General features: G+C 35.9%; 2 protein-coding genes across 2 annotated transcripts in view; both read right to left on the reverse strand.

The window, feature by feature from the left end:
- Window positions 1–782: 782 nt before the first annotated feature.
- LOC128639868 (pulmonary surfactant-associated protein D-like) lies at window positions 783–1215 on the reverse strand. Its single transcript, XM_053692087.1, has one exon. It carries the CDS (start codon window positions 1213–1215, stop codon window positions 838–840), a length of 378 nt encoding a protein of 125 aa, XP_053548062.1. The 3' UTR covers window positions 783–837.
- The window catches only part of LOC128639867 (pulmonary surfactant-associated protein D), an 80820-nt gene continuing 68575 nt past the window's right edge, over window positions 783–13027 (reverse strand). The window contains exons 8-9 of the mRNA XM_053692086.1: window positions 6645–6728; window positions 783–1217 (exon numbers count right to left, since the gene is read on the reverse strand). Coding sequence (XP_053548061.1) covers window positions 6667–6728 — 62 coding nt within the window. The 3' untranslated portion in view covers window positions 783–1217; window positions 6645–6666. The remainder of the gene's footprint in view (window positions 1218–6644; window positions 6729–13027) is intronic.

Below are 13027 nucleotides of genomic sequence, written 5' to 3' on the forward strand. Positions count from 1 at the left end.
TATAAAGTGTAGGCCTCATTCAGGCCTGAACTAACTAAAAGCCCTCTGAGTAGTACATTCATCTTACTGAGGTCCAAAAGCGAACTCGGCTTCCATGGGGGGAAAAGAGGGTGCTTTGAGGTTTGCTCTGCCATTTTGTGTATATTCCAATCTACGAGTCCACTATGATTGTTACAACAAGAGATCTATACCCAAATTTGTTATTCAGCATTTGTTTTTGTTCATGTAAACTATATTGTCATATACTATGTGTCATTTGTTTGTTTGAGCAAACTGATTCCTGTCTGTTATTGTTATTCCCTCAATAAAAAAAAATATTTTAAAAAAAAATAAAAAAAAATAAAAAAATAAAGGTTTTAAATATGTATTTACTGTAAATATTTTCTATTTGCTAATGCCAATATGCTATATTGTTTGCATGATGGGTGTTAGTTTTTTCTAACAATTTATTTTTCTCCATTGACTTCTTTGGGGACTGCGGAAATGTGATCGGGTTTGTGCAATAGTCGGGTGTTAGAGGTTTTTTCCACTTTTTGGTCTCCATTGATTTCTATGGGGAATACATGCACCCGCACGCAATAATTTAAGTTAGGATTTTTTCGCTAGTGGGGTTAGCACTTGAGTAAAATAAGTTTTTTTTTTAACTTGTAATACCGGCACAACCCGGCTAGCACAAAAAAATGTATAGTATACTTTTATAGTATTTTAGTATAATATATACCAGGAGTTAGCAGCCTAAGGAATGTAGCTCATTTAGGGCAGTTAGAATAATTGTTTATGGATTATTTAAAAATAATCAGTCACTTCCTGCTTTATTGCAACTTTACAACATAACTATTAGGAAAATTCACATATGACCAGACGTCTTTCTTCACAATTCTTATCATTCCATTTTCCACTTGTAAACATTTCAACACAATCTTCCACACCATTATCGTTGTTAGGTTCCCTAGTATTCCAGTTAGTGTAACTAATTAAATCACCACTTGGGTATCTAAAGCTGCCTTCTGTTTGTATATCATTAATACCAAGGAATGGTGCCTTGTTGTAAAGCAAAACTATCGATAACACCGCTTGGTTTTTTTCTACATTCCGTGGTGAAGCCAGTTGCCCTCCAGCACTGGAGCAAGTTGATTTTGCGTCATTATATTTGGCTTCCACACCATTTGTAACAAAGAACTTCCCAGCAGTACTCGACCCTCTAGAAAAGAGCATAGCTAAAGGAAACAAAAGAAATTGGTTGTTAACATCTGACTTATTTAAAATAGATATTGATGTTTATTTGCACTTAAAATGCTCTGCTTCCATTGGGATATGAGTTTCTAGAATGAGTCAGATAAGCCCCATCACAAAGTATACAATTATTTCTTTAACCACCCTGTGACAGAATATTGCATATTATTGTGACAAACAAAAAATAGAGAGACACACTCAACTGAGGCAGAACATAAGCTAGAAAAATGTCTGTGCTTGTTCACAAGGCCAGTGCCACTCAGGGTGCTGTTTCTTTTGGCACACTATGTCTTTAAAAGAGAAGAAATATCCTGTATCATATCAGTCTGACCCTGCCCAATGACTATCCAGCACAAAAATACCAGGCAATTCTTCTCTGAACAAGAGAAAACAACAAACCCCAGACATACGTTTCAACCTCCTTTGGGCCTCATGTGTGCAAGGAGTCCACATCTGGTTTCCCCTTTTTACTCTTAGCGAGACCTAAGAGTAATTTGCATACAAAAATGTAAATAGAGCGATGCACTCAACTGAGACATCATGCTTGTGAAAATGCTGACACTTGCAGTTTTGTCTTGTGTCTCTCTATTAGTTTTATTCTTTATATTGGGTAATGTTAGTGGTTTAACTACATCCATCTAAGAAGATGTCTAAAAGTAAGATGAGAGGAAACCAACAGTCAGAGTGTAACTGCACCATTACCTAAATCTGGCCCTGTGTCATTGGATATCTTTAGACAATCTTAATTATCCCTTAAGGACAATTGCAATGCACAATACAGCACTGCAGCTATTATACCCAAGGACAAATTTTGTACCCTGTACATCAACTGCTTAAAGATCTGCAATGAAGCGGTTCTTGCCAGCAGTAGCAAGCCTATATTTTTTTCTGGTGAAGCTATAGCCCCCTGCAGAATACCCCAGGTAAGCCATTGTTGTTGCATGCCCCGGTGATTACACGTCTATCACTGCCAGTCCTTAGGGATATAATTGTGTCCTCCTGTACTTCTCTGCTGACAACCCTAACTTCTAACTGTTTTGTACTAATAGTTAACAAAGAAACAAGTTTAGTTTGCAGGAAATGTAGGCTTATTTCTAGGATAAAATCAATAAAGTACATTTAAAGTAAACTAGACTGATTGGTAAGATATGCAAATGTTTGCTTTTACTAACAGTCACGGAAAAAGTGTCAGATGATATAGATCTCCTTTGCATATTTTACCAAAAGTTCTCTGGTTCACTTATCTCTTACCATAAATTAAATTAATATTGTTTTTGCCCTGGAATTAAGCTTTACTCAGCAGCAAATCGAACCTATTTAAGAAATAGCAAGTTCAAACTAAGTTGGAAGTCAGGGTTGTCCTGGGGGCTGCAGACTTCTTCACAACTTTAGAGAAATCAGTGGTAGATGTAATAAAAGATGCACCAGTAACATCAAAAATACATTTTTTATAAGGGTTAAAAGGTATATGCTATATGACAAGATGTTTGACTGGAAAAGGCTATAATGTATGTATGTGTATATACAGTATATATATATATATATATATATGTATATATATATATATATATATATATATACATACATATATGTATGGGTGTGTGTATTTATGTGTTTATATATATATATATATATATATATATATATATATATATATATATATATATACAGGGAGTGCAGAATTATTAGGCAAGTTGTATTTTTGAGGATTAATTTTATTATTGAACAACAACCATGTTCTCAATGAACCCAAAAAACTCATTAATATCAAAGCTGAATAGTTTTGGAAGTAGTTTTTAGTTTGTTTTTAGTTATAGCTATTTTAGGGGGATATCTGTGTGTGCAGGTGACTATTACTGTGCATAATTATTAGGCAACTTAACAAAAAACAAATATATACCCATTTCAATTATTTATTTTTACCAGTGAAACCAATATAACATCTCAACATTCACAAATATACATTTCTGACATTCAAAAACAAAACAAAAACAAATCAGTGACCAATATAGCCACCTTTCTTTGCAAGGACACTCAAAAGCCTGCCATCCATGGATTCTGTCAGTGTTTTGATCTGTTCACCATCAACATTGCGTGCAGCAGCAACCACAGCCTCCCAAACACTGTTCAGAGAGGTGTACTGTTTTCCCTCCTTGTAAATCTCACATTTGATGATGGACCACAGGTTCTCAATGGGGTTCAGATCAGGTGAACAAGGAGGCCATGTCATTAGATTTTCTTCTTTTATACCCTTTCTTGCCAGCCACGCTGTGGAGTACTTGGACGCGTGTGATGGAGCATTGTCCTGCATGAAAATCATGTTTTTCTTGAAGGATGCAGACTTCTTCCTGTACCACTGCTTGAAGAAGGTGTCTTCCAGAAACTGGCAGTAGGACTGGGAGTTGAGCTTGACTCCATCCTCAACCCGAAAAGGCCCCACAATCTCATCTTTGATGATACCAGCCCAAACCAGTACTCCACCTCCACCTTGCTGGCGTCTGAGTCGGACTGGAGCTCTCTGCCCTTTTCCAATCCAGCCACGGGCCCATCCATCTGGCCCATCAAGACTCACTCTCATTTCATCAGTCCATAAAACCTTAGAAAAATCAGTCTTGAGATATTTCTTGGCCCAATCTTGACGTTTCAGCTTGTGTGTCTTGTTCAGTGGTGGTTGTCTTTCAGCCTTTCTTACCTTGGCCATGTCTCTGAGTATTGCACACCTTGTGCTTTTGGGCACTCCAGTGATGTTGCAGCTCTGAAATATGGCCAAACTGGTGGCAAGTGGCATCTTGGCAGCTGCACGCTTGACTTTTCTCAGTTCATGGGCAGTTATTTTGCGCCTTGGTTTTTCCACACGCTTCTTGCGACCCTGTTGACTATTTTGAATGAAACGCTTGATTGTTCGATGATCACGCTTCAGAAGCTTTGCAATTTTAAGAGTGCTGCATCCCTCTGCAAGATATCTCACTATTTTTTACTTTTCTGAGCCTGTCAAGTCCTTCTTTTGACCCATTTTGCCAAAGGAAAGGAAGTTGCCTAATAATTATGCACACCTGATATAGGGTGTTGATGTCATTAGACCACACCCCTTCTCATTACAGAGATGCACATCACCTAATATGCTTAATTGGTAGTAGGCTTTCGAGCCTATACAGCTTGGAGTAAGACAACATGCATAAAGAGGATGATGTGGTCAAAATACTCATTTGCCTAATAATTCTGCACTCCCTGTATAAAATTATATATTTATATATACACATATAAACATATAAATGCACACACAAAAATAGCCTATAATGTCTGTAAAATGCAAAAAAAAATAGAATTGTAAGTTTTTGTGTCCATGTGTGTAAAACAAAAAATAACAAATTATATGAGAAAGATTTGTGATAAAATAGTTAAAAGTGTCGAAATGCCTTTAGGTAAATGCCCAGGGGTGTCTAGCTTTTACAAATATATACTTTTTGTGTAGTGGTTTTGGATTTGATGACCCTTATCAAACCTTCAGTAGAAGCATAGCAAATGTTCCTAACTTTTAGCATTAAGCAAAAAGTTCCAATCTGTCAGCATTTGGGGGCATATCTATCAAGCTCGATATGCTCCATAACCTGTCCGCCTGCTCTGAGGTTGAATACGATCAGGTTGATTGACACCCCCCTGCTAGCGGCCGATTGGCTGCGAATCTGCAGGGGGCGGCGTGGCACCAGCAGTTCACAAGAGCTGCTGGTGCAATACTGAATACGGAGAACGTATTGCTCTCCGTATTCAGCGAGGTCTGTCGGACATGATCCGCAATGTCGGATCATGTCCAACAGGTCTTTCATAAATAGGCCCCTTGGCCTCTATTTGCACTATATTACTTGGAAACCTAGACATATGATGTATTCCCAAAATCAGGACAAAATAATTAATACATTTTTATGTATTTTCTTTTGTTACATTAGTTTTTCTAAAAATGTTTTGTTTTTCATTTTCACCATTGTACTATTTCATTCATATTTATTGTTATATTTTGTAACCATATAGGGCACCACAAGAAAAGCCTGTTTGTCTGTTAAAAATGTTATATAATATGTACTTACCAAGAGAGCATAAAATTATAGTAAAACCAATATAAAACACAAATGCCAAAATTGCCTTTGTCATTTAATCACAGAAATTGGGAAAACTTTTGTGCTCAAGGAGTTAATAGCCATAAGTATATATTGTCAGGGAACATCACTTATTTGTGTTGCACACTTTATCTATGTACTTATTTTACATTATCTATAATGTTATGCACTGATGTATTTTCACTGCACTCCATTCGTAATATCATTTTCTCTGCACTCCATTCGTAATATCATTTCTTCTAAGACACTTGTAATATCAGTTACATTTGCAAATTTCAGTTACTGTCTGTGTCTCTCAACAGGAAACCAAGGTACTTTTTTTACAAAGCCAAACAAACTTAGGTGTTTCTTGTAAGCTAAAACCGCAACTGTCACAGATCAGTACCCACCTACATTATTTCCTGTAGCTGCAAAATATACATTTTTCTGTCTGTACTTTTTTCATATATTATTTTCTATTATGATATGTTATGCTGTATGCCAAATAAGGCCATTAGGAAATATATTACTGTATTTTGCTTAGCCAATAAGATGATGTTACGCACCAGAGATGCCTACGTGTATCCATGTCTATATATTGTGCTTTTTGGCCCCAGAATAAACAGAACATTTGCTAATGATAACCTGCCTGTGTGTGTTATTTTGGTAATTGTTTCCCGGACGTCCGAGAAGGTCACTGTTTTCCTCCAAGACTCATCTTCCAAATATTGCCCTGGGAAAATTCCTAACATATATGCATCTCTTAAGGAATCTAAAATATTCATTTTCAGCCCCCACGTGACAGGAATTTGGCCATCACTGGTGTGAGGTATATATCTCTGAATGAACTGTGACAAATAGGTAAATTAAAGATAATCTAGCAAGTAACATTCTACAGTAACTGTTTGCAATCTACAAAAATATAACACTCCTTTATAATTTTCTTATATATTATGACAGAGCAGATGTAGAACCATTTTACAAGAATATCCTGTTTTATGTTTGTAAAGCAAAACTGAAAAAGGCTCAATCATTTATAACCTAAATAAAAAATACTATTTATGTAGGGTTTTAAATAGTAATTATGTCTAATGAATTGTGATTTATTTTGTTTCCACTGTTACCTGTTCTCATTCTCCTCCTTTCTCTCAGTTATCTGAGGCTATCTGGCATGCGTCATTTCTAATTGTCTAAACTAAAGTTTGGACTTTATATACCACAGGGTATGTTACTTTATTCTGCCTATCAAAAATGTTTTCCAAATACAATAATACAAAACTATAACTATAACAAAAGAATAGAATAATTCAGTACACTAACCTTTTTTCTGAGCTAACAGGCTTTATTGCATACTGTTCAGCTGTCCAGTAATAGATGCTACTTGTCGTTTAAGCGCTTCCAATGCTACATGTGAAATAGTCAAGACATTGATAGGTTTATTACACATTTTGTGCATGGCATACATTTTTAAATACTTAAAATGATAAAGCTTAGAATTTTCTCATATTGAAAAGAAATAGAAATACATCATGGGGTAGATTTATTAAGCAGCGGAAGCTGTTTTCTACCCGTAAAGTTTCAGGTCCGCTGTAAGACCGCTGCTCCTTAACTTGTCCTCCACCTTTTAGGTAGTGGACTGCAATGATCCTGATCCAATCCGATCGGGGTTATTGACACCCCCTAATAGCGGCTGTGAATGACCAAGAAATGGTTGTGCAAATGTTAAATGCTGACAACGTATGCTGTCTGCATTTAGCAATGTCGGGAAGACATGTCCGCCCAGCAATTGATAAGTTTACTCTAAGGAATTTTGGCAAAGTGTATTCATCAGGATTTGTTAGCTGGGCAAACACTGAACATTCTGTAACAAACAACATAAAAATATAATTTCTCTAAAATATAATTTTATTTTTATTCACCTGAAAAATATTGTAGTGAACACAAAACAACCAAACATAACAATGTATTTATAAGAAATAGTTACATTTAAATGTGGAATGTAGATTCTTTGTAGGTCTGAACTCACTTTTTTTTCTTTTCAATTGAAACAAATAAATGAAGGGACTGGGATGTGCACTGTGTAATGAATCAAAGGGTCAATCAAAATCCTTTTAAAAACAAACAATGAAATTATTTGTTTAAAAATATCCCATAGAGTTAAATGGTGTTTTTCTGTTGATAATCATTAGATAAGGTTTAATATATAATTGAATAAATACAAATCCTTGATAAGATATTGGCTGCTATTTTAAGAACATTTCTAAATTACACTAAAAGAAAACTTAATGAGACACATTTTAATTATTACTTTTTTTGGCACATTTGGTATGTTTGAAATATTAAAAAGTACATAATTTTAATGAAATGTTTGTGTTAATATAACCAAGATGGGGGTCAATCACAATCCTTTGGAAACATGTATCAATTAATTTATCTACAAAAAGCTACATTTTATGTTGCAACCATTAGATGCTTTTCTAAAGGATTTTGATCGACCCCATGGTTTGATCGTTTGCTAATAATAAGGGAATTTTACAAGAAGGTAACTTACGTAAAAACAAATTCACTACTGAATGTATCTGTTTTCATTTTCCCTTTTATATGGGAGAATATTGATTACTTGATAATATCTTAATGAACTTTGAACCATGGTCAGTACAGAGAACATCAGTAAAAAAAATAATTACACTGTGTAAAACATTTGTTTAGTGGGTTTTTGAGCTTCTATAAATATGTTAGATAGCCCTCTTGTTGTCAAAGGGAAATAAAACCCAATTTATTTATTTCATGATTCACATAGAGCCTACAATTTTAAACATTTTTTTATTTTCTTGTTATCCTTTATAAAAAATCAGGAAGGTAAGTTCAGGAGCGTGCACGTGTCTGCAGTACTATATGGTAACAGTTTTGAAACCATTTCATACATTAGCAAGAGCACTAGAGGGCAGCACTATTTCCTGTCATGTAGTGCCCCAGACTTGTGCACGCTACCTATCTAGATATCTCTTCAACAAAGAATAACAAAATAATAAAGCACATGTTATAATAGAAGTAAACTTAAAACTTATTTAAAACTGTATTCTCTATCTGAACCATAAAAGAAAAAATTGGGTTTCATGTCCCTTTAACGTGAGTTGACATATTTATAATATAGTTATCAGAAGTTTGCAAGAATTTGCTCCATGTGGTCTTGGGAGATGTAAACTGCAATTCATGTTTTTATCCAGTAAAATCAAAGTACTATTGTATATCAGACTTACTGCATATTAAATTAATCTTAAAAAAATTAAGAAAACGAATTGAATTGGGAAAATTGTATTAGCATACTATGGCCTCTAGTTATCAAGCCGTCAACCTCAAATACGCTGGAATTCCGCAGCGTTTGTGGTAAGGCTGATTCGCCTAAGTTATCAAGCCCTTTACACCGGCAAAAGTAGAATTTTGTGACGTAAGCTTCGATCTGCCGGACTCAGTCCGACACAGATCGATTCTTACGTCACTCCAGATGTTCCGCACACAAGTTCGGCACAATCTGACTACTTTTGCTAGTTATCAAAAAACTAGCAGGTACGCTCGGCACTTTTCCAGACCAGCGTACCTGGTTTTCAAACCGCCGCCCTGGAGGCGGCGGATCCCATAGGAATCAATGGGAGTCTGACCATAGCGAAAGCTCATGTTCGCTGCTGCCCGACATCCCATTGATTCCTATTCGGAATGATTGGGACAGCCAATAGAATGCAAGCTCAATCTGATTGGCTGATTGGATCAGCAAATCGGATTGAACTTCAATCTGATTGGCTAATTGGATCAGATAATCGGATTTTTCCTACCTTAATTCCGATTGGCTGATAGAATCCTATCAGCCAAACGGAATTTGAGGGACGCCATCTTGGATGACGTCACTTAAAGGAACCGTCATTCTTCGTTCAGTCGTCGGTGGAAGAAGATGGCTCCCCGTAGGCTCGTCTGAAGATGGCTCCGCTCCGCTCCGGATGGATGAAGATTGAAGACGCCGCCTGGATGATGACTTCAATCGGATGGAAGACTTCTTCAGCGCCCCTTGGATGATGACGTCTGCCGCTCCGGATCTCCTCTTCGGTTCCATCGGTGGTCGGCTGGCTGAGGACGGCTAAAGGTAGGATGATCTTCAGGGGGTAGTCTTAGGTTTATTTAAGGGGGGTTTGGGTTAGAGTAGGGGTATGTGAGTGGTAGTTTTTAATGTTGGGGGGGTTGTATTTTTATTTTACAGGCAAAAGAGCTGTTTTCTTTGGGGCATGCCCCGCAAAAGGCCCTTTTAAGGGCTGGTAAGGTAATAGAGATGGTAACTTTTTAATGTAGAATAGGGTAGGGCATTTTTTTATTTTGGGGGGCTTTGTTATTTTATTAGGGGGCTTAGATTAGGTGTAAGTAGCTTAAAATTGTTGTAAGATTTTTGAAATGTTTGTAGCTTATTTTTTTTATTTTTTGTAACTTAGCTTTTTATTTTTTGTACTTTAGTTAGTTTATTTAATTGTATTTAATTGTAGTTATTTGTAGGTAATTTATTTAATTAATTTAATGATAGTGTAGTGTTAGGTTTAATTGTAACTTAGGTTAGGATTTATTTTACAGGTAATTTTGTATTTCTTTTAGCTAGGTAGTTATGAAATAGTTAATAACTATTTAATAACTATTCTAACTATCTAAAATAAATACAAAGTGACCTGTAAAATAAATATAAATCTTAAAATAGCTACAATGTAATTATTAATTACATTGTAGCTATCTTAGGGTTTATTTTACAGGTAAGTATTTAGTTTTAAATAGGAATAATTTATTTAAGTATAGTGTAGTGTTAGGTGTAATTGTAACTTAGGTTAGTTTTTATTTTACAGGTTAATTTCTCTTTATTTTAACTAGGTAGCTATTAAATAGTTAATAACTATTTAATAGCTATTGTACCTATTTAAAATATATTGAAATTTGCCTGTAAAATAAAAATAAATCCTAAGATAGCTACAATAAAATTATTATTTATATTGTAGCTATATTAGGGTTTATTTTAAAGGTAAGTATTTAGTTTTAAATAGGAATAATTAATTTAATAAGAGTTAAATTTATTTAGATGTATTTAATTAATATTTAAGTTAGGGGGGTGTTAGGGTTAGGGTTAGACTTAGGTTTAGGGGTTAATAATTTTATTATAGTTGCGGCGGTGTAGGGGGGGCAGGATAGGGGTTAATAAATGTATTATAGGTGGCGACGGTGTAGGGGGGGCAGATTAGGGGTTAATACGTTTAATATAGGTGGCGGACGGGTCCGGGAGTGGCGGTTTAGGGGTTAAACATTTTATTTAGTTGCGGCAGGGTCCGGGATCGCAGGATAGGGGTTAATAAATTTATTATAGGTATAGGGGGGGCAGGATAGGGGTTAATAGGTATAATGTAGGTGGCGGTGGGCTCTGGGAGCGGCGGTTTAGGGGTTAATACATTTATTATAGTTGCGGTGGTGTCCGGGAGCGGCGGTTTAGGGGTTAATACATTTATTATAGTTGCGGCAGTGTCCGGGAGCGGCGGTTTAGGGGTTTCCTAACTTTATTTAGTTGCGGGGGGCTCCGGGCCGCCGGTATAGGGGGTAGAACAGTGTAGTTAATGTGGGTGCTTAGTGACAGCTTGTCAATAAAGCTGTCAAAAAGCCGAAGAGCAGCAAGATCGGATGAGTGATAACTATCACAGTCCGCTGCTCATCGCCCCGTACTTGGTGCGCAGCTTTTTGACAGATTTATTGATAACTTTGGCGAGATTTTTCAGGTCCGCGGCGGCGATGGTAGGCGAGCTTAGGCGGGCGTATTGGGCCGGTGAAGGCAGGTAAATAGACACGTTGATAACTAGAGGCCATACTCTCTGTATTAAAAAAAATCCATAAAAAATATTTGAGAAAATAATAAGAAAACCCATTGAATTGGGATAATAATTTTAGCAAAATACAAGTAAGTGTTGATCAAGAAAAAGATTCAAATTTAATTTTGTGAATAATAATCTTCAATTTTGAATGTATTTTTATCTACAAAGAAGCAAAACTATGTCTCTATAGTTATAGAAACTAAATATTAACGATCCCTATATCATATTTAAAAATATTTTCAGTTATAAAGAAAAAAAGGGTTGTTTATTGTTTTAGTTGCACATTAATCCACAAATTATTATGCTTGACGTCACTAGAAAATAATTAAATGGGAGGGACTTTATACATGCCAAGACCTTTTAAAAAAAACATAAAATTAGCGCATATGAAGAATTAGGCCCCTATTAACAAAGGTCTTGCGGACCTGATACGACAGTGCGGATCAGGTCCGCAGGACCTCGCTAAATGCAGAGAGCAATACGCTCTCCGCATTTACCATTGCACCAGCATCTCACAAGAGCTGCTGGTACAACGCCGCCCCCTGCAGGCTCGCGGCCAATTGGCCACCAGCAGGGGGTGTCAATCAACCCGATCGTACTCGATCGGGTTGAATTGTTGTGATTACTGTCCGCCTGCTCAGAGCAAGTGGACAGGTTATGGAGCAGCGGTCTTTGTGACCGCTGCTTCATAACTGCTGTTTCTGGCGAGTCTGAAGACTCGCCAGAAACAGGGGCCCTCAAGCAACATACTGAGCTTGATAAATGGGCCCCTTAGTGTACTCCTGTCAGACTTATGTGCGCAAACCCGACAGAAATACACTAATTCTTAATGCGCGGTAAGTTTATGTGTAATAACATTTGTTTTGTGGGTTTTTGAGCTTTTATAAATAGTTTAGACATTCCTGTTGTTTAAGGGACATAAACCCAATCAGACTTATGTGTGCAAACCCCACAGGAGTACACTAATTCTTCCTGTGTGCTAACTTTACATGAGTTATCTTAAGGTGCATTATGTATTTGTAAAATATTGAAAAAAAATGAATAATTAATGTAAATAATATAGATGTACTAAAATATAGCAAAACAAATATATACATTTATACATATTTTTTACAGTATATATAATAATGATTCATTATTAATATTTTTTTCAGTATTTAATATTTTTAAAATGTGATTTAAGATAACTAATTCTGCATGTGCACTAACAAGACACCACATTAGACCTAAAGCGTGAAATCATGTGATGGATATTTTAAATTCCTATTTTCTTTTCTTTTATTGTTAACTATATATTTCTGTATATATATATTTATGTAATAATGTTAATGTAAAATATATATATATATACACCTATATATCTATATAAATAGATCTATAGATATAAGTATATATAGATTTATATAGAAATGTGCTATAATGTTGGGGGCGTGTCCGGGCAGCGTCCATGTTCGGATGCAAAAACTTGTAACTCCAAACATAATCCAGATACGGCACTGATTATCTGAAGAATTAGAGAATCTTCTATGTCTAAACTGTTACTACATGAATAAGAGATAGCCTTCTGTTTGATACCAATATTAAGGTGATTGTGTATTTTGTTTTTTTAAGACTGGTCAGCAGCCTAACATAAATCTGGGATTGAGGTGGTGGCCTAACAGAAATCTGCTAACACCCCCTAACACTTGGTTATCCAGGTAGAGCAGTTTTGTGAGGACTGCTTTAAAGAAAATCAAGAAACAGGAGCAGCAGACTTGCAATAAAGGCATTGACCCTGAATTTGAATCCACAACACTCTCCTTACTAGAAGATCACTTTACG

Source organism: Bombina bombina, chromosome 9 (assembly GCF_027579735.1).
Source record: "Bombina bombina isolate aBomBom1 chromosome 9, aBomBom1.pri, whole genome shotgun sequence".
Classification (NCBI taxonomy): domain Eukaryota; kingdom Metazoa; phylum Chordata; class Amphibia; order Anura; family Bombinatoridae; genus Bombina; species Bombina bombina.